This window comes from Rhinolophus ferrumequinum, chromosome 9, assembly GCF_004115265.2.
Source record: "Rhinolophus ferrumequinum isolate MPI-CBG mRhiFer1 chromosome 9, mRhiFer1_v1.p, whole genome shotgun sequence".
In the NCBI taxonomy this organism is placed as follows: domain Eukaryota; kingdom Metazoa; phylum Chordata; class Mammalia; order Chiroptera; family Rhinolophidae; genus Rhinolophus; species Rhinolophus ferrumequinum.
The window spans coordinates 33,092,707-33,115,125 of record NC_046292.1 but is presented as its reverse complement, the minus strand read 5'-3'; the positions used below and the strand labels follow the sequence as shown (position 1 = coordinate 33,115,125).

The 22,419-nt window shown below is 43.6% G+C and overlaps 1 protein-coding gene across 1 annotated transcript in view; it reads left to right on the top strand.

The window, feature by feature from the left end:
• Positions 1 to 22,419, top strand: part of MKNK1 (MAPK interacting serine/threonine kinase 1) — a 38,251-nt gene that overhangs the window by 8,153 nt on the left and 7,679 nt on the right. The window contains exons 2-8 of the mRNA XM_033113643.1: positions 166 to 348; positions 7,806 to 7,907; positions 10,115 to 10,212; positions 12,956 to 13,035; positions 14,619 to 14,692; positions 17,050 to 17,154; positions 20,221 to 20,276. Of these exons, the coding sequence (XP_032969534.1) occupies positions 7,808 to 7,907; positions 10,115 to 10,212; positions 12,956 to 13,035; positions 14,619 to 14,692; positions 17,050 to 17,154; positions 20,221 to 20,276 (513 nt within the window). The 5' untranslated portion in view covers positions 166 to 348; positions 7,806 to 7,807. The remainder of the gene's footprint in view (positions 1 to 165; positions 349 to 7,805; positions 7,908 to 10,114; positions 10,213 to 12,955; positions 13,036 to 14,618; positions 14,693 to 17,049; positions 17,155 to 20,220; positions 20,277 to 22,419) is intronic.

Below are 22,419 nucleotides of genomic sequence, written 5' to 3'. Positions count from 1 at the left end.
CTCAAATGTCTGACTTTAAAGATTGGAAATCTGTGATTGCCTTGTGTATATCTACTTAGTAATGTAATACGTAGGTTTGGGGAACACTTAGGTTGATCTTTATTTTCTCTGGTTCTTTTAAAGAAGTCAGCATTTTTATATTGTTTCTGTTTCTGCTTTTTGAAGCTTTTCATGCCAGATACGATGAAGCCGAGGCCAATGGAGAACTGAAGGATGTCTGCTACATACAGAGACCATTGAAACACTTCTTATGACTGGAAGACAGCAACCCCCTGGCAGAAGCATTATTTCACTTGGAATTTCAAGTTTATAGAGGATTCGCTTTCCAAAAGTTGGACAAAGCTTTAGGTAAGATTGGATATATATTTACTTAGCCTTTTTGATTGCTTCAGGTTGAAATTACCTATTTCCAGAGAAAGGGGTGGGTTAGAGATTTCAGTATTCAGTTGGGCAGCTAGGATTAGCTGGGCTGCCTGGCACGCCTAAAACAGTTACTTAATAAGGAGGAGTACGTTTCTACCATAATAAAATGGCAGAGAGGCTCATAAGGAAAAACATGCAGTAAGTAAAATGTATTTATTTACTTTTAATTATAAAAGTAAAACAACCATATTGTAATAAAACAAAATCAAATACACCAGCAGTATAAAAAGTAAAATTTTATACACACCCAATTTGGTCCTCCCAAATAACCATTGTTAATAATGGTTTGAGATGTGTTTTCAGGTTTTCTTTAAACTTAAAAATATGTGACATATACGATGCTATTTTGAAGTATTCTGTGTGACACTCCAACCTAAGGCTGTGTCATGCCTGGCAGGTTATAAATAATGCCTCATTTGTAGATTGGGTCAGATGAAGCCTAGGTGAGAATGATTTTTAGCCTGATCTGCGAGTTTTCGTACTTGGCTGCTGCGTCGTCTTTCTTCATCTGAAGCTTCCCAGCAGCACACTGTCTTCTCCGGCTCTCCGTCCCCAACCACCTTCCCTTCCTGGATTCTCCCCGTCTTTGATGGTACTACTGCTCTTATGGCTACTTGACTTTGGTTAGTAAACATCTACTGAGGTCTTCCTGTGTGCCTGGTTCTGTGCTAGGCAGTGGACAGAGAGAGCAGGCACAGAGGGTGGTCGTCTTTGACTCGTCCACCATCTCCAGTCGTTTGTCAGGAAAAGGACCAGTTCTGCCTCTGTTGCTTCATTCTCACACCTCTTTGTCTTCCTTTCTGTCCCCACCTCAGTTACAGGCCTTCCTTGCCTTGTTGCAGCAGCCTCACTGCATTCTTCGGTTGCTCTCCGGCCACCAGTTGTGGCCGCACATCACAGCCAGTTCGATGTCCCTAAAACACACTCTACTTGTACACAGCCCGCCCCCACTGCCTGGAACGTGGTTCACCAGTGTGCTCTGTGAAAGCCTTCCAGAGTACCGACAGTCAGACTGTTTTCATCATGGTACCCAGATGTTACCTGTCGTTGGAAAGCAGCAGCAGGCAACATCGCTGCTGCCCCACGCGCCTCAAGGCAGCGGCACCAACGTGTACTGGCGGTCACTGTGTCCTCCACTCCTGCCACTCAGAGGTTTTCCAAAATGCCGTTTTCACTCGAGAATATCCTGGATGAAGCAGTACAAATTATTAATTTTATGGACTCTCAACCCTTGAGTGTACATCTTTTTAATATTCTGTGTGACAAAATGGGAGTGCTCGTGAAGCTTTTCTGCTGCCTACCAAAGTACAGTGGCCGCCGGAAGGAGACGCGCTGGTGGGATGTTTGAACTGCCAGCTGCACTGGCCACTGTTTTCATTTTTACTTGCAAGAATGGCTGCCCATTGGTTAGTGAGGCTGGAAAGTAGATAGGGACCAGACACGAGGGCCTTGTCAGCCATAAGCTGGGGTGACCTGACCTCAGCTTGCCTTTTTCAGCTTTTTATACTGTGCTGCTCACACACACCCAATCCTTTGCTCCTTTATTTCTGCTTGCTATTTTGTTTTAAATTGAGGTATAATTGACATACAACATTATATTAGTTTCAGGTGTACAACAATAATCATTCAGTATTGGCATATATTACAAAATGATTACAGTAAGTCTAGTTAACATCTGTCACCATACATGGTTACAGAATTATTTTTTTCTTGTGATGAGCCCTTTTTAAGATCTACTGTCTTAGCAACTTTCAAATATACAATACAGTATTACTAACTATAGCTGGCATGCTGTACATTACATCCCCATGACTTACTTATTTTATAACTGGAAGTTTGTACCTTTTGACTCCCTTCACCCATTTTACTGACTCCCCACCTCTGGCAACCACCAGTCTGTTCTCTGTATCTATGAGCTTAGTTTTATTTTTTTGTTCTGTTTTTGCTTTAGATTCCACATGTGAGGTCATATAGTATTTGCTTTTCTCTGTCTGACTTATTTCACTTAGCATAATACCCTCTAGGTCCATCTGTGCTGTTGCAAATGGCAAGATTTCATTCTTTTCATGACTTAATATTCCATTGTGTGTGTGTACACACACACACACACACACACACACACACACACACACACATTTTCTTTATCCATTCATTCATTGATGGACATTTAGGTTGTTTCCATATCTTGGCTAGTGTAATAATGTAACTATTATAGTGAACATGGGGGTACATATATCTTTCAAGTTAGTGTTTTTGTTTTCTTCAGACAAATACCCAGAAGTGGAATTGCTAGATCATATGGTAGTTCTGTTTTCCTGCTTGCCATTTCTTAAACACACATTTCCTTTACCCCTTCTGCCCTTCCTCTTGTCATTCCTTCCACCAGGAGATGCAGCAACAGGTCTGAAGGCTGCTGATGATCCCAGAATCAAAACAGAGGAGGAAGATGGGCCTGAATCTAGACCTTTTACCTCTAAGAATCTTACTATCCCAACTCTGTTTGAAGCCTGTTGTGAATCACTACCCTGCTGGCACCTTCGTGGGCCTCACTTCCTTTACTGTAGTCGAGTGAGACACTGCAATCTGCATAATGCTGCCCAGACTTGCTACACACACTCTTGGGAAAAGCCTGTGAACTATCTTAGCCCTTGGAGTCACACTTACAGACTGTCCTTTGATTGAGCTGATTTCACAGGTGGCTCCTTTTGTCCATCACGTGTTAAATTTGACAAGCCTCTGTTTGAGTATACCCTTTCCTTGGCCTTCTCCCCTTCATATCATATGATATCATCGGAAACCAAATCAACCAACTAATAGGTCTGTCAGAGGAAGAATGTAGCCTCGTACCCGATACTAGAACTGCCATGAAATAAGGTGGTTGGACCGGTTTGTAGCTCATCCTACATTATATGCCAAAACACAAAATACAAAGCTATCTCAGAGCAAGAAGAAACTTCTGATAAATTAGGTTTCAGATTAATACAGTAAGGATAAGGTGATAATAAAGCCCTTGCATTTATGTAAGCTAGAGCAGTGTTGCCCAACCTTTTTGACATCATAGTACACATAGAAAATGATATTGTTCAGCCTGATGAGAGGATCAATATCTCATTCACAGCACATCAGTAGGGAAGCTCTGTGCTAAGGTTTCCAAATAGAAGCATTCTTGTTGGTGTCTGGCTAACACTGACTGGCTACCCCCTTCTGCCTTTCATCATTAGTGTTTAAATATAGTGTAATAGTTTAAATCTTGAATTCTGAGCCAGACTACCTAGATGTAAATCCTAGCTCTGCCACTTACTAGCTACGTGACCATGGGCCGATTATGTAGTCTCTTTGTACCTCAGTTTCTTCATCTGTAAAACGTGGATAATAATTATACTTACCTCATAGAGTTGTGAAGATTAAATAAGTTAGTATATGTAAAATGTTGTACCTGGAAAGTACTTAACACATTGCCTGGCATTTGGTAAGCACCATATAAGCATGTGTGTACTCTAACTACTATTGTACGACTTCAGAGAAGCAAATGTTCTGGGTTCAGTCTCCCCAGGTTCCTCCTGACTGCCTCCTCCTCTGTCTCACACTTCTTCGTCTTGGCCTCTTCCTTAAGAGTGTCCATCTCCCTTCCTTTCGTTGCCTCAGTTTCCTTTCATTTTCTCAGTTCTCCATTTGTTTGGGGGCCCTCAGCCAGCTGAGGACTGAAAAAGCAGCTGAATTGGTAATTATACTCATCAGCTTGCTCTTTCTTTCTAGAAAGCTCTGTGACTAAAGGAAATAAGTCCTACAGGTTGAACTTATAGAAAAGTGAATCATAGAAAAGAACTCTAGAGTGCTTAGGAGAGGAGCATGAGTTGAGTTAGGAACTGAGTTAGCCAGCAAGGTCTTGTTCTTAGTGGGGAAAATGATCGATCATCTCTGGTATCACGTACCGGACGTAGGAGCTAGTTAGTTCTCTGTAAGCTCTACCAAAATATGGAGAACAGAGCTGGTGACTTTGGGGCCATTGTAGCTCATAAGACTTCATGGAGAAATGACAGTTCTTTCAGGAGGTGCCTTGGGGTCAGCTTGGGCAGAGAATGGTGGATCGGTACTTGCATGTCAGGAATATCTGTTCCCACTGGGTGAGACTCCTCAGCCCCTCCTCATCTGCTCTGTGGGCTCTCTGGGGCCCTCTCTCTATGCAGGAGCCAGGTGGGTGGTTGGATCACTTCCTTCTCTGAAGGGACATATTGCCCAATCCTATAGCAAGGACCAGGCTTCTTGCTAGAAAGTTTAAAACCTTCTGGGTCATAGGGCTTTTTTTGAGAGGAAGTTGGGACTTCATAAAACTGAATAGCTTTCCTTTGCATTGTCTGGTGGGGCAAAGGTGTACCCATATTTCTTTCAGTGTGTTCACTTTGTACTTAAAGGGCCTGGGTGACATTCACTGAATCTGCATCATTTCATATCAGTTTCATTTCTGTGCACATTTTCTGATGGCTGATATTTGACTGACACAGGAGATGCAGAGATGAGCCGGCAAGAGTCCTGGCCTTTAGGAGCATTGAGGAGAGCTCAAGGCCACATAAAATCAGTGCTCTAATAGAGTTGCCAGCAGGGTGTTTGGGAGCAGAGGGTGGAGCACTGACTTCTAGTACTGGTTAGTAATTCCATCTATTTGCAGAGTGCCTAACAGTGTTTGCACAAACCTTAATTCCTGCAAAGGGAAGGTGACTTTTGAGATGGGTTGTTTGTTTTGTTTGTTTTTTTTAAGGAGGGCACAGCTCACAGAAGCCCATGCTGGGATCGAACCAGCAGCCTTGGTGTTATTAGCACCATGCTCTAACCAACTGAGCTAACCGGCCACCCCTTGAAATGGGTTTTGATGGCCAAGAATTCTTAGGCCAAGGGAAGGAGGCAAGCTAAGGACCAGTTTGATTGTGAAACCTTGCATTCTGGAGAAGTTTATATCAAATGATTGCATACATAATAAATTAAGGACCCACAGACCCTGCTAGTGATAAAATAGAGTATGGACAGGCTCCCGAGGGGGAGCTATCAAGCCCTTGGTAAGATTGTGACATTTCTCCCTTCCCCCTCCCCCTGTACAAACAAGGGAAGTTAAGCATTTTTTTTCACTTCACTGTCTTCCTACATTTTTTTCTTCCTAGTTTCAAAAACAACTCTCCTTCAACAAGTTCAGTTTCCAAGGAAAGTCTTAACCATTTGTCCCTTCTGGCATACCCTCTTCCAATGAAATCCATGCAGAATAGACCAGGTACTCTATCTTTTTGCGTGTGAAACCGTAAAATCTAATACTGAGTGTGCGGCGGTGCTTAGGGGTATGCTTCTTCCACAAGAGGCTCTCTCAGCCCTGCTGTGGTGAAAACCAAGTATAAATTGCGGCTAGCAGGGTTTTCTAGCTGGAGTCGTAAGTATATCTGAGCATCCCCTGGGAGTTATCATGCCGCCAGCCCTCTTGCTGCTTCTCTCCATTGCCTGCCTATTGGCTGTTTTGCTTGTCCTTAGGCCCTCTGTCAGAGTATGGGCAGGGGAAGGAGAAAGAGAAGTGAATCTAAAATCTGTCTACTCTGCATTTAGCTTGCAGTGCTGGTGAGAAAAAAATGGGATGAGGGTTGACACTGGACTGCACACAGGGTAGGGCAAGAGGGATAGTGGTCCCTCTTTGGCCTGCTGTCCCAATGGCCAATGCTCTCACCCTAAGCTCCTGAAGATGAGTGACCCTGTATTTTATTTCTGTGGAATTTCTCACTATGTTGAACATCTTTTTTCCTGTTAATATACCTTGGTGAAGGTGGATACTTGGGTGCTGATATTTAAGTTTAATTCTTTGACTTCATAGCATGTTACAGTCCCCAGATATATCTTGTGCTTGAAGCTGCTGGCTAGAGTAATATTTTGAGAGCCTCTGTGGACTACTTTTATCCATGTGTTTATCTGTTCTGTAAAGTATAATTGAAAATCTGTCATCAGATCCTAAAAATGAAAGGAAGAATGCACCTAAATTGAGCTGTCAGCTACTTGGCTGCCTGACCATGCTTTCTGGATTGTGGTGTTGAAAAGGACCGTGGTGCTGTGTGCTTTCTCCTAATGGCTGTTGTGTGCTTGCTTCTGAGAACAGTATGTAGAAGACGTGCAGCAGCTCTAATCAATCTTCCTGAGCAGACTTGCCATTTCTCTGGTTGTGTTCAGCTGGGGTCCTCTGAGAAGAGAGTGGGCCTTTTCCCTCAATGGGCAAAGAGCCAGCTTCCATTTCAAAATCTCTCAGGGAAAAAAAAATCCAACAACCCAGAGCCTGTGTTTACTGAAGGTTGGTCTAAAAGTCTCTCACACTATATGCCCCATCAGCACTCGAGTGCCTCTATTTTAGGAGGATGTTAAGGTTTAATCACCCTGGTGGGGATTTAGACCCAGAGACTTCAGAGAAATCTTATTATTTCTAACTGCAGGCAAAGAGTATTAAGGTTCCATCTGGATCAGGGGCATGACATGTTTTATAAGTAATTTATCTTTAACAGGGGAAGGCCCTTACTAGAGTGTCTCAGAAACAGTACTATGATTGGGCGCTAGCTCATTGTTCCTCTTTTTCTTTTTCCCCCTCTCAGTTTCCTGCTTATTCTTTCTGTCCCTACTTTATCCTGCCCAATCTGCCCAATGTCCGAACATCTGCCTCCCAAATCCTCCGTTTGACAAGGGAGGTGCTTGCCAGTGAGTGATAACGTTTTGCAGTAAATGACCTCATCCAGTAGCATATGGTATAGACCTGTCAACCGTGGACTTCTGAGTGGGCCCTACCTGCATCTTCTCAAATAAGGAGCCAAGGAGGCACTCAGGTCTGTGCTCTTAGACATGAAGTACTCTAGGGCCATCCTCAAACCCATTCCTACCCTATCGTACCTTCCCAGAGGCGATCTCCGTCTGCTGAAGGCCTTTTGAATCCCATGCACATCCACACAGGGAGGTTACTGAGCATATGATTTCATTTGCAATCATATGCTTAGCTCCTTGGGTCCTGCCTTTCTGGTGCTGAGGCTGGAGGATGTCACAGGTGGGATTCTGCCTATGAATTCATTGTTCCGTTTGGGGACTATAGTTTGGTGGCAGATCTAAATCCATGTGCTAATGAGCTTGGTTAAAGCAGGCTTCTGCTATACTCTTTTAATCTAGCCTCTCTGTCTGAGTTCTTTGCACAATTAATGATCTCCTATAATGGTTTTGCCTTTAGTTTTGCCTCTTGGGTCAAAACAAATCAATAGTCCTCACAGATATTCAAAAACCGTCAGTGTAAAGCTCCTGGGTCCCCCCAGGGCTTTATATAGGTGAACTTATAGCTTGATCGGTACCGTGATATTTCCCTTACATCTCCTCTTTTCTCCCAGAGATGGGCAGCAGTGAACCCCTTCCCATTGCAGAAAGTGACAAGAGAAAGAAGAAGAAGCGGAAGGCCCGGACCACTGACTCCTTGCCAGGAAAGTTTGAAGGTCGGTTACACAACTCTCTTAGGTCAGGGCGTGTGGCTCCCCAAGACGGGAGGAGCATCCTGGAAGCCCACCGGTTAGATCATAGGGTCTGCGTCATCTTAGAGGTAGCTCAGGGTTATGTGTGTGGTAGGGATGAAAGATAGGGGTGAGAGAGTTTACACAAAGGAGTGACAGAGAGAGAGAGAGAGAGAGAGAGAGAGAGAGAGAGAGAGAGAGAGAGAGAGAGAGAGAGAGAGAGAGAGAGAGAGCCCCTGGATGATGCACAGGCCTCCTCTGAATGTTTCAGCACTTTGTCGGGGGACAGAAAGGCCAGTCTATCATAGTTATACATGAAAGGAAATTGCCGGGTGTGTTTCAGCTCCTTTTCAGATGTGATCTTTCTCTCAGCTCTTCCTAGAGGGGCTGCTGAGAGTTAGAATAACCATGAATGAGGAACAGAGAGCACTAAGGACCATGGCTGCAAATGAAACTTCAATCTTCTAGAAGCAAAGAACTTGACTCCTAGAGATTGCAGCTACTTTGCTGTATGAGTTTGACTCCATTTTAAGAGGGAATGTTGTGTTCAGGTGCCACAATATTGGGTCATCAGACAGTTTGAACACACTCTGCGTGTGAGGCACCAAGCTCAGGGCTGGTCCTGTTACCCATGGGCACATGATAGGATGAAATGACTCACTGGACACTTCTGCAAAGGACTGAAAGGATCGGTAGCTACTCCTAGGAGTGACATGCCCCCTTCATCTATGTTATTCCTTTCACGTGAGACCTGAAATAGTTTCCCCTCCTGGTCCCTCTTTGCAATATTGCAGATACACTAATGAATTGATTATTTTGTAGAGTGGTTCTAATCACAAGCCCTTTCTGAGTCAGGAATATTGGCCCTCCAACCACCAACCTATCCTGACGTGTAAAAGGCTAATACCAAAGGTTAATACCATTGTGAATGAAGCATGTCATTTAAAATACTTACAACAGTGTGTATTCTCATAAACAGCTGCAAGACCAAACCGTGATGAAACCAAGAAGGTACTTAGTGCAGGGTTTTGTCTGTTTGTTTGTCTTTAACTCAAACAGTAGATGTGTGTGTGGGGTGGGATCTGGGGGTGGGGGTGCATAGTAAGGAGAGGAAGGATAGACAAAAGTCCCAAGTTTTGTAGAATAGTTTCCAAATCAACAGGCCTTACTCTTTCGATGAACATGAGAATATTTCCTGTTATTCAAGGATGGCTTGTGCAATTATAGGGTGTCTCATGACTCAGAGTGATAAAATCTAATTTCATGGTTAAAAAGTATTCTGTTCAGTCTGTGGGTTTAAGTGCTAGGCTGCCTTGAGAGGAAAGAGCTGAGGAATGGAGACCAAGGGAGGAGGAAGTCAGCTTGGCAGAGGCCGTGATGGAGGTGTGGCTTTCTTTGGAAGGGGCTCAAAGAGCTGGTGCTATTTATGAGCTTGGGCAGGTCACCTAAATGTTTTTTAAACCCAGGCCTATTACCCTGTTAGAACCGCTCTGACTCAGCATCCTAAAAACCTCGAGGCATCTATTTGCATCTACATCTGTCTCCTGTTTCCTGTGGGTGACTTCTGGAAACTTCTCAAAAACCTCCAATGACTTCCTTTGTGTGTGGTATAAAATAAAACAGTGCTTTATTCTCCTTTGTATCACCAATCCCTAGCACAGAGCTGGGCACATAGTAGGTGCTCAGCAAATGAGTAAAGAAATGATCACACTCCTTCTATAAGATCCCCCAGATTCCCTGAACAGACATAACCTTTCCCTTCCTGGAACTCCTTTTTACTGTGTCTTGTCTCTCTGTAATAGTACTTCCCACTGCCTGGTTTATTCTGAGGTCACTGTGTAAATGGACTGTGCCCCTCAAAGGGCAGGGACTATATTTTATTCCTCACTCTATCCCTATTATGAGTCTCATATGCTGTCTGGCACATAGTAGTTTCTCAGGAAATATGTGCCAAATTCAATCTCTTTCACTGACCTCATCTCTAAAATGGGGAACGGGATGCGTTCGCTGTGGTCTGGTTACTGAGAACCTGAATCCAGAGACTGCCGGGAAAGCTAATGGTCTTCCTCGTCACTGTGGAGTGATCATTCGCCTCTGTTGTCAGATTGGGGAAGCTGAGTGACAAGCTCTTCTTTCCATCTTAGCTTGCAAAAGCTGACTCATCTTATTCCTCTCATCCATTTCACCCCTAGATGTGTACAAGTTGACCTCCGAATTGCTTGGAGAAGGAGCCTATGCCAAAGTTCAAGGTGCCGTGAGCCTGCAGAATGGCAAAGAGTATGCTGTCAAAGTGAGTGTCTCATCTGGATGCCAGGCTTTACTTTGCAAATACTCAGTCCTAAACCAAATAAATTTCATGTTCCCCAAAATGGTGGCTCAATAAGAATCGGGGCACTGAAGCTGTATTTGTTGGATGCAAATGTTGGTTTTTCTACTTATTTGCTGTGTAACATTGGACAAGTTATATAACCTTTCTGTCCTTCAGTTTCCTCATCTGTAAAATGGAAGCAATAATAGAACCTATATAGTATTGTTGTGAGGATTAAATAAGTCAATATGTGTAAAGTGCTTAGAACAAAGCCTGGCTCATAGTAAGCTGCAGCTTATTATTCTGACAAATGCAGTTAGCTCAGGGAGTAGACAACCAGATTTGGAATTAGAAGGCCTACGTGAATCTCTGTTTTGACAAACTATAACTATTTGACTTTGGGCAAGTCACTGAACCTCCTTGAGCCTAAGTTCCCATGTCTCTCAAATGAAGGTAACAATATCTACCCTTCCTGTTTCATGGAGTGGTTATGACGATGATTATGAAAAAGGACTGGTGGAAGTAGAAACACTTTACAAATTACAGAATGCTATGCCAGTGATGTAGACTGTCATGATAATGAGCCAGACCACTCAGGTCTGTGGCAGGAGAGGCTGCTTCTAGCTGCGTGACCTTGGAGAGGCTCACTCCACCCTCTGCGCTCCATCTGCTGACGTCCCATGGAAGAACGGATGGATCTAGAGCAGTGTTTCTCAAAGTGTGCTTCCTGCACCAGGGCCGTTGTAGGTTTACCAAGTTCCCCAGGTGATTCTGATACTCACCAAAGTTTGAAAACCACTGATCTGGAAACAAGGTCTTATTAAATCCAAGGGGGTAATTCAAGCTGATTTCAAGACATCCACCAGAAGCACTAAGTCTAAGCACTGTCTCGTGTGGGGAAACCCGGCCACATTGACTCCTGAAAGAAATGTTTCTTCTTTTAGCCAATTGGCCATAGTCCCAGCTGTGGGTTTATAACGGAGAACTCTTCTGCTAAGCCATGTTCCTTTTTGCTGGAATGTTGCTTCACATGGTAACAAAAGTACTACTTTAATTCCTTTTTGGAAACAGATCAGGATACACTAAAAGTGATTTTTTAAAAAATTTGCCTAAGCATAGTAAAAAGAACAAGTGTAAATTGATTGACAAAGGTCTGAATACGTTCGTGGATGACAGACCTATTTCTTCAAGGTTGGATCACAAGAGGAAAACCTGGCCCTTCCTCCATATACCCTGGCATCTTTGGGCAAACCCTGGACCCTGGCTTGGCAATTCTTGGATTTCAGCAGTTCTTCCCATGTCTCTCTAGTCTTTGAAAGCTCCCTAGAAATGGGCTACTTGTCCCAGCATGGCTCCACAATACTTGGTTTTATTAGGTCTTTTCCTACTGGCATCCAACTGATAAATACCCGAGTCTCATGGTGGGAATGGAATTTCAAGATAATCTAGTCCTGAACTTCCTGTATAACTCCTCAAATAGCTGTCCATGTCATGCTCCCCCACCTCATAATTTCCTCCTCAGAGAAAATTATGCTATTGCTGGATAGCTTGCCTGCTAGAAAGTTCTTCCTGACTTTGATCCGAAATGCTTGGTGAAGGAACGAGTTGAATAGTTTCTGTGCCCCAGCACTGCACCTCACTGACTGCTCAGGAAACGGGCCCAGTGGTTTATTAACAGATACAGACTTATTTAGAAAATTACATTGGTCCTGGATGTGTGTGCTACGATGTATTGGAGAAGTTTGAAGTATTCTACACTGCATTCTTGGAGTGAAGGAACAGGATGTCACCATCTGCTGCCCGTTCTGCACATGGGACTATAAAGCGGAGCCAGTTCTGCAGAAGACTTGCCCACAGGCTCTGCTTGCAATGGTTTGGGCTCTGGATGGGTTTGAGAGATGTTCAGAGTCAGCGAGTCCCTGCGTAAACCACCTGCTCATCTGTTGGCTCACCCATTTCTTCAGTCAGTACTTGTCAAGCATCTCCACATTTGGGTGTGGAGGGGGCGCAGCCCACAGTATTGTAGGAGTGACAAGGCCTCTAGGTTCTCTGAGAGAAACTACGTAGGATGTAGGCATGTATAGGATAGCAAGGGCTTCAGAGGCAGCTCTGGGCTTGAATTCCAGCCCTGCCACCTTTCAGAACTATGGGCAAAATATTTTACCTCTTCCTGGCTTTTGGGATTGTGTTGTAAGGATTAACTGAGATTATGTACCTAAAGACTTAATACGGTGCCTGCCAAAGGGTAAATTCTCAGAAGAACTGCAGAGGTGGCGTCTGAGCTGGGCCTTGGAGCTTTGGTTCCTCTCCACTGTATCCTTCATCCCCCTTGCTCTTCCTCCAGCACCAGAAGATCCTTCAGTAGAGCTTGTAAATTCTTACCCTAAAGGCAGAATGAGATTCCCTCAGAGTAGGAGCTGGGAGGAGATGGCTCTTTGTCTTGCTGGCTGCCTCATCTCCCCTGGGTAGCTGGGGACAGCAACCTCAGCAGCTTCCGAGGTATTGTGCTTGGCCAGAGTCAAATACCCAGCCATGCTGGAAAGCCTTCAGGCCAGTCTGTTGCTTTCCTGACAGAGCCAGTGCCTGTGTCACCAAGGCCTAGTCCAGACTTAGGCTTGAAAGTGATTTGGGGCTGAATTTGGCCTTTTGTTCTCCCTGAGGCCACCTGCTGAGGGGTGTTCTGAGGTCAGATGGGTATAGATGACAGATTTTATTCTTCCCACAGATCATTGAAAAACAAGCAGGGCACAGTCGCAGTAGGGTATTTCGAGAGGTGGAGACGCTCTATCAGTGTCAAGGAAACAAGTGAGTATAGTGGCGGGTTCCTTGCTGCTTCTCTTGGGGGATGCTTGGCAGCAGAGAAGGAGGCGATTTCTTACCATCTCCTGACCCCAGGTTTAGCTCTCACTCCTTCCCCCACAACTGTGTGTAACTCCTTCCATCTTTCAATGTTTAAAAAAAGATAGGAGAAAAACAGCAGCAGCAAAGAAGCTGTCTCCCATTTAGGCTGAAATACTATAAATATCAGCAATTCAGGCAAATTAGAAGAGTAAGTGATCTGAATTAGTGCCTGGGAAAAAGTGGGGTTTTGTTTCTTTCAAATGCCTGTGGAAACTCGGCTGACTGAGGATTGCCTAGTGGAAACCTGTAGGGACCTACTGTAATGAATAGGTGAGGATGATGAGAACTATTAAGAATATTTGCTGCTGTGTCCTGTTCCTAGGGTAGTCAGTCACATGTGTGCAGCTCCACTGAGGCTCCTGAGATGTGGTCTAACCCTCTGTGCTCGGTTAACTGGGCCAAGGTGCTCTCTAGCCCTGTCTTAGTCTGCTCACCACCAGCTCCAAACGAGTGGTGCTCCCGCTGTGGCTTTAAATCAGGGTCACCTCTAAGACTCTGCTTCCCCCTCTCTTTCCCTCCATGGCAGGGTCAGCAGGGAGCCAGTGGCCCGGTATTGATGGCTTTGTCATTAAGCTTGGAGGATGGGGGCTGCTGTTGATTTAACTCCAGGCACTGCCTCTACAATCTTCTTTCAAATTAGGCCATTTTGGCCATCTTATTTGGACGCCTTCACACTAGTAAAAGCCTGGTGTCTCCCAAAGTGGTCAGCATTTTTTTTATGAGGGACAGATTTTTATTTTCAGCCTGGCAGCTTCTGAGTTCAGCATTAGAGACTCTACTTGGTTTATTTCGTTCTTTAAAAGGAAAAAAGCCCCCAACACCTCTGATATCCAGGCTGGTGGCTTCCCTACTGAGTTACAAGACGACCTTGTTGGCAGAGCACCATAATGCTCAGGCAGACAGAGAGTGCTCACCGGGGAAGGCCACAAGTGCTATGGTGGCCGGGAACGCGGCCGTTTCATTAAGCAGCGCTTAGCAGTTAGGGTCTAGCGGTGCCCACGTTAGGCCCCAAGTCTATTTGACAGATGTTTCCATTTTCTCCAGGCAATGTAAATACTGCCCCGTGATTTATGGGCAAGAGGGAGGGCAAGTAATTATTTGCTGCTTGCCTCCAGGACACACACCTACTATTCAGTGTTATTAGCCGCAATTGCTTCCAGTCGGCTGCAGATTTTATTCAGTTTAATGTGACCGGGACTTTTTTATAACTCTACCTAGTGGGTTTTAGGGTTGGGGTTTGACAGCACAGACTTGGTGAAAACACCAGAGACTAAACATTATGGAAAGATAAGGTGACCTGAATCTTGCTAACACCATTGGCTACTTCTCAAACATGGGTCTTTAATAAGCATTCTGATTTCAAGTTGATTTCTGCCCTGCTACAGGGCATTGCATGTATATTTTTTCATTGTATATTTGTAAATGGACTTTAATATATAATACCATTTCCCCTTTTTTCTCTTTCTTCCTATTTTTCCCTATTTAAGGAACATTTTGGAGCTGATTGAGTTCTTTGAAGATGACACAAGGTTTTACTTGGTCTTTGAGAAATTGCAAGGAGGTACTTACTGTTGAGTATGTGTTTGGACTTCTGATTAAGACCCAGGGTGGTGATCATCCATCATGACTCCCAGAGACTTCTAAAACGAGTCAAGCTAATAAAAAGGATGAAGGACTTAAAACTGCCCTTGATTTGGGAGAAGGGAGGCCGGAGGGAAGGATGATAATTAGCATTTTGCAGAGCTTAGAATGTCACCTGTGTGGGCATTCTATAAATGCCTCCTCATTATAATAGGACTCATAGATAGATAGATAGATAAGATAGATTAGATAGATAGATAGATAGATAGATAGATAGATAGATAGATAGATAGATACATGTAGTCATCAATTCATCAATCCATTGTTTTGACACTTTCACTATTTAACTAAATTAATTGTGGGGTGGGAGCACTTGCATACATTGTGAAGCCCAGAAAAGCTCATGCAGGAGAGAGGAGGGTCCTTTTATTTAGGACACAGCCCTAGGATAGAGAGGAGGCCTGAGAATGTGCTATCCTTCAGATGGAAAAATGCCATTCTTGACCATCACCAGCACATGTAGTCACTGGCACGTATATTGAGGTTGCTTTTCTGACAAAGAGAAGAGGCTAGAGAAGCCCTTGTCCTCCCCATCACTCACCCAAACCTAGGACACATGTGCAAGGGGAAGGTTAGGGAAGATGTCTGGAGCTGAGTGAAGGGTTACATGGAGGGGCTTGGTGGTTAGGAGTGCATGCTTTAGAAACCGACAAAGCTAAGTTAAGTCTAGCTCCATCACTTTATAGCTGTGTGACCTTGGGCAAGTCACTTAACATTTCCAAACAGTATTCTCTCATCTGTAAAATAGGATAATGACAGCACCTAGTTGCTTGGGATCCTGTGAAGATAATTCATGTGAAATGCTTAGCACAGTGCCCAGTAGGCACTAAGGGTTCAATAAATGTCAACTGTTAATATTACTAAAACAATTGGGTATGCTGGGGGCTATCTTAGACGTATGTAGACTATCGCTCTCCACCTTCCCTTTTAACAAATTTGAAAACAAGAGACTCACTATAGTAGAGCAAGACTGAGACCTAGCCAGAAGCCGATTTTCTGGGAATGTTCCCTAGCGTGTTGGGATCCCTTGATTGTTTAATCTGGCAAGTGAAAGATCTTTCATCTCCTCTCCATGCCAAAACCCAAAGATAATAAGTAAACGTGCCATTTTTAGGACACAGGGATGACACCTTTTGTCCAGAAATGTCAGCTTCCTGTAGTGAGCATACAATACATGGAGCCAAGCCATATGTTCATGCCTGTGCCTGCCCTGCCCCGCCCAACAGCCCTAGGACTGTGAATTACATGTTTGAAATGCTAGATGCCGCTGGGGTCATCTGTAACAGTAGCGCTCAGCGTGCAGCTCTACTGAGGCCAGACCCAGTGGGTAAAGAAGGTGTGGTTAGCTCAGGGCAAACCCGTCCCCCCAGCATTCGGGCCACAAGTCCTGCTGAGGGGAAGTCTGCGCAGGTTCTGAAGCCAGACTTATTGGGCTTAAGTCCTGATGCCACCCCTTACTGGTGGGTGACCTTGAGCAAGCTGCTTGACCATTCTTGGCTTCAGGTTCTCCATGTATAAAATGGGGGTAACTGTATTTTGTACATTTGGTACAGTTGTGGTGAGGCTAGGGTAATCAATTTAGAGAATATTACACAGTGCTTGGCACATAGTAACTACGCAATAAATGTTAGCCAACACAATTTACTTGGTCTTTGAAAAACTGAAAGGAGGGACTTAACTGCTAAGTATGTGTTTGGACTTCTGATTAAGGCCCCGTGTGAATCCTGGGATTCATCCGTCATGAATCCCAGACACTTCTAAAACAAGTTACCAACAAATAATAATAATAATAATAATAATAATAATAATAATAATAATAATGAAAGTTCAGAGGGAAAAGCAGTTTTTTTCTCTTGTTCTAGACCTTTACATATCTGGTGAGGATGTGGCATTTCTGTTTGAAAGCTTGTTCTTTTGTTTGAATCTCAGACCAGCTACAGAGAAGGAAAAGTTCCTACAGAGAGGCCCCCAATCCTATATAGATTCACTTTAGCTCTTTCTAATTTCAAAAGCCCCAATGGCATTCATATTTTCTGGTGATTTAAATAGTTGCCCTCACTCTTTTCTGTACTCATCATAAACAGGTATAGGAGACAGCAGTTCCGTTCCGTCCAGTTTTGTGCTGGTACCTCCTCTGTACCAGGAACCACCCTTGGTGCTGGACATTTCGTGATGAATAAGCCTATGTCCCCACCTCAAACTTGTGGAAAGGCTTCTGAGAAGTTATACCTAGCAGAGGCTGGAAAAGCATTCCTGTGTGTCCCCTCTGCTCCCCAGGCTCCATCCTGGCCCACATCCAGAAGCGGAAGCACTTCAATGAGCGAGAAGCCAGCCGAGTGGTGCGGGATGTTGCCGCTGCCCTTGACTTCCTGCACACCAAAGGTGAACCAAGCCTTTGCCTTGGCGGGTGGGTTGGGCTGGCCAGCCTCTGGGGACCAACGGGGTGGGGCAGTTCAGGCAGAGGGCTGGGCCAGGGGCTGGTGCTGCTGGTAGGCCCACCCATGGGGGCGAGAGGGCTCCCAGGCTTCTGATGTGGATGTGGGTAGAGGTGGAGCTATTAAGAAGGATAAGGATATAGAAGAACGAAAAGAGCAGGGGGGAAAAACAATAAATTTCATGTTGCACAAGGTATGTGTGAGTGTGTGAATATGAATGATTTCTTTTCCTAATAAAGAATGCAAAACATGCATACTAATATGACCATTCTAGTATAAATATTTGTGTGGTAGTCCTTCTAGTCTTTTAAAATACATCACCTGTCTCTCCTTTTCAAAATTTGCATGATATTATATATGTAGTTTGATATCTTATTCACAATAAATGGAAAATGCATCATTTTTCTATTAACACGGTAAATTCAAGGTATCCACCGAACATCACAGTGGCAAATGGCAGGTTGCTATTGTTTGAATTACACTTCGGTTTACAGTCCTTATCTAGGACTGATTATTTAACAACTTGTAGTAAATTAAATCTGCTTGCAAATCTGGTGTTCTTGCATTTCCATAAATATATTTTCTACCTACATTTTTTTTTTAATTTGCCAAATAGCAGTGCCATGGAAAAAATGAATACTGGCTTTACTTTTTTAGTAGCTATGTGCTCCCTCAGTAATAATGCCTACCCCACAAAGTTATGGTGAGAATTAAGAGAGAATTATATCATCAACAATAGTTAACACTTATATAACACTTATTATGTGCTAGGCACTATTCTAAGCCTTTCTTCTATACTAAATGGCTTGCATGATTATGTGTGTCCTATGTATGTATTATATATGTATAACAGAGCAGAGTACCTGGCACATAGTACATAGTTCTTCAGTAATGTTATTTCCTCCACCCTTATCCCTCACCAGGCAGAAGGCATTTTTATTCCTAATATGAATTACCTTAAAGTAAAGCATTCTGCCTGGTGGGAGCTGGGGGTGGAGCCAATACTTGTGACTTAGCTCTGCTCCCTTCACTTTTGTGGGTATTGGCCAGCCCCCTGGGTTCTGAGTGCTCAGGACCACCTGGAGGCATGCTGTTCACACACCCTACCTTGTGCTGGCAAAACAGTGCACACCGGTGTGGCCTGTGTTCGGGACGCTCAGGTTCACTGATTCCACCGCGTTTCCCCCAGTGGCTGCAGAGAGAGCTGCAAACTGACAGTGCCCATGTTGGAGGCGTGGTTTGCACGTGGCATGAAAATTCCTAGAAGGGGGTGTCTGTATTTTCCACAGCATGATGAATAGCAGTATTTCTGTTTCTGAAAGCTGGGATGCATGTAGGTAACACCGCCTGACAAAGATTTACAACTGCTCCCCAAGCTGCCTCCACAGATTGCAAAACTGGGTCATGCTTTTTACAAGATCCATCCCTTAGAGGAGGGGTAAAGGCGGTTTTCTTTTTTTTTCATTTTTTAATTTTTTTTACAAGAACGCACTAAAGGGAACAGAGACTGGTGGCGTCTTAGGAGTTCTGAAGTGCTTGTTAACATCGAACTGGGCAGCTGCCCATGTACCTAGAAGTTGGAGGGGATGAAAAACGATTTCCAGCTGAACTTGGCTGTTGTCTAAATAACTTCACACTGGGAAGATGAATTGGGCAAGAATGGGTCAGCCCGGAAACAAGTTCCATACTTTTAAATACTGGACACACTGAAGCTTAACCCCTGGGAAATGAACAGGAGCAGCTCGATGGCTGGTGTGCTCACAGAGGCAGGCCCATTATTACACATGGCTCTCAGCTCTCAGGCTGGGGGATGACTGGGCCATCGGCACCTATTTGGAGAACAAGGCTCCATGTGTGGCTCGTGATCCTTCTGTGGGAGCACTTGCTGTAATGGAAAATATCTTTCACTTTTAGTGCGGCGAGCTGTAGCCCGACTCAATTTGTGCAGCCTGGACTGAGTTGCTCTGGGTTCTCATTCAATTAGGTGACTGATGAAGTCACTGAGCCTGCTGGAGCTCAGGTTTTTCCTCGCTAGTGAGGGGCCCCCAGTGGCTGAGCCTCTGCCTCCTACCAGGGAGTCAGAGGGCTGCCTGAGAAGTTGATCATCAGGGGAGTTTGCGTGAAGCAGATTCTGCTTTTCCCCGTTACCCCAAGAATCCTCTGCTGCTTTCCAGTACTTCCCAGCAGTAGCTGTTTGGCTTTTGCTCAGCTCTGCACCACACATTCTGCAGGAGGAAAGAGGAATGGGAGGTTTCTGTGTCCGTGGCCCTATGAGTTGGTTCTTTGTCCCTGTCTTTGGTTCAAACGTGGTTTTCCCCCAGGTGCCTTCTTGGCCTGGTCAGCAGCTTTTAAGCCCTCATGGGGTCAGCTGCTATCTGCAGTCTCCTTTAGGAGGGCTGGCCAAATGCAGGGGGCCTTCTCTTTAAGAACAGCACTCTCGGGCCAAAGCAGTCCTTGATATGCTTTTGGCAGGACTGTCTCTGTAGGAGAGAAGGGAATCGGACAATCTTTGGGAGATTTGTTCACTAACACTTGATCCTCTGAACATTCAGGGAGTCCCACTGAAGGAATCTTTCACTTTTTAAATCGGCCACACAAGAAGAAATGAGGTAGAGCAGTCTCAGCCCCCTGAGATGCTCTTAAACAAGGCACTCATTATTTCTGCATTGCTGTTCCAAGCATGGCTGTTTGCAGTCTTTGCTCTGCTTCGTATTAGGCTTCTTATTCTTGGTTGTCCCTTCAGTGCTGAGAGGTAGGCTGGCTGGGATTCATTTAGCCCTTCTTATCCGTGCCAGACTTCTAAAGCTTCTGCTTCTAAAGAACTTGCAGAATCAACTGTGCTCTTGGTTTGTGTCTCTGGTTACTTCTGCCTCCTGCAGCTCGTTGACTTTTTAATGTACCATAATTGGGAATTAATCTGCGAACAACAGCATTTGGAAAAAATTAATTGTGTGTGGAATGTTTGATAATTATGTGCATATGTTAACCATTTCTTTGCTCTTTGTCATTTCAGGCATCGCTCACCGTGATCTGAAGCCAGAAAATATACTGTGTGAATCTTCAGAAAAGGTACTTAGGGCCCGACTGAGGGTGTTACAGATCTTCCACTGATGTGGGGAAGCCACCCTTGCTTTTAATATAAGTTGTTATCAGTCCTCCAGGCATCAGGGACCAATTCGAACTGATGATTATGGACACGTGAGATTGTTACACCTAATATGTAGTGTTTCTGCGTTCCAAGTTAATTCTTGATTAAACCTTGTCTTTGCTGTTTGCAGCAGTGTGATTGGCTTAAGCCTGAGAGGTTGTAAAACATGTGAGACCACACAAAAATGAATGTTTTCTAGTCCAATGCACCTACCTTCAGAGCAGTTGATGGGAGTCATAAACAACAACTCAATCTTACATGAAGCAAATGTCTGCCTATAAATGATGTTTATGTCATGGTATGTATGCCAGCTGGTGTCTGCCACTAGAAATGATAATTAGGAAGCAACTTATTGAAAAGGGTTTCTGTTTTCATTTCTATTGCCCATTAAAAAGAAAACATACCTGCTGTTGAACAAATGCCACCTACTTTAAACTTTCTCTTAACTCAATCTACTAGTAAATGGAAGTGTTTACATTTCCATGAGCATGTGTGAATTTGACGAATTCTGTGTTTGTTAGGAAGGATTTAGGCCCTGGTGGTTTTGAGGGCCCACATTCATAGTTCTGCATGTGTATACATGTGCGTATGCATGAACTAGTGTCTTGGTCTGAATTAAGGGATAGCTCATAAACAAGGAACAGCTGTGAGTGAAAATGTGAGTCAGCCTGCTCCTTACAACTCTTCGGGGGGAACAGTAATCTGTTAGCTCAAATAAGATCTTGTGACTTCCTGTCAGTGGCTCTGGCATTAAACTTTATAATTTATCATCATTATTATTATTATTAATAATAATACTTATAAACATTTCTTGAGTGCTTACATTGTGCCTGCACTTATTTTATTTAGTATTTATAAAATTTCCTGAGGTAGATATTATTATCATCATTTTATTATATGAATGAAGAAACTACAGCCTAGATAGATTAAGAAACTTGCCCAAAGTCACTTAGCTGATAAGTAGTAGAATATAGGTGAAAATGAAGGTAGTCTGACCCCAGAACTCCATGGTTGCTCTGAATTGTTATATTGTCTCTGGTTTACAATGTCCTTTCATGCTCTTTGTTTCACTTGATCTTCGTAGTACAGATTTGTTGCCCATTTTTTATGGTTGAATAACTAAAATTAAGAGAGACTCAATGTCAAAAGATGTTATCAAGAAAGTAAAAGGACAACCTATAGAATAGGAGAAAAAAATCGCAAATCACATATCTGATAAGGGTTTAATATCCAAAATATATAAAGAACTTCTAAAACTCAACATCAAAAAGCCAATCCAATTTAAAACTGAGCAAAGGACTTGATAGACGTTTCTCCAAAGACATACAAATGGCCAATAAGCACATGAAAATATGCTCAACGTCCTTAGTCATTAGGGAAATGCAAATTAAAACCACAATGAGCTACTACCTCACACCTACTAGGATGGTTATAATTTTTAAAAATGGAAAATAACAAAGGTTGATGAGAATGTGAAAAAATTGGAACCCTTGTATATTGCTGGTGGTACTGTAAAATGGTGCAGCCACTGGAAAAGTTTGGCAGTGCCTCAAAAAGCTAAACATAGAATTACCATACCACTCAGTAATTTTGCACCTATGTATATACCCCAAAAAATTGAAAACAGAGGCTTGAACTTGAACACCAATGTTCATTACAGCATTACTCACAGTAGCCAAAAGTGGGACACAACCCAAATGTCCCTCAACAGATGAATGGATAAATAAAATGTGGGTATATACACAATGGAATATTGCTCCGCTATAAGACAGAATGAAGTTCTGATACATGCTACAACATGGATGATCCTTGAAAGCATTATGATAAGTGAAATAAGTCAAACTCAAAGGGAAGCACACGAATATTGTGTGGTTCCACTTACATGGACTATATGGAATAGGCAAATTCATAGAGATAGAAAGTAGCTTAGATGTTACTGGGCTGGGGAGAGAGGGGAATGGGGAGTTATTGCTTAAGGGGTACCAAGTTTCTGTTTGGGATGATGGAAAAGTTTTGGGAACATACCTGTAATGGTTGCACAACAGTGTGAGTGTAATTAATGCC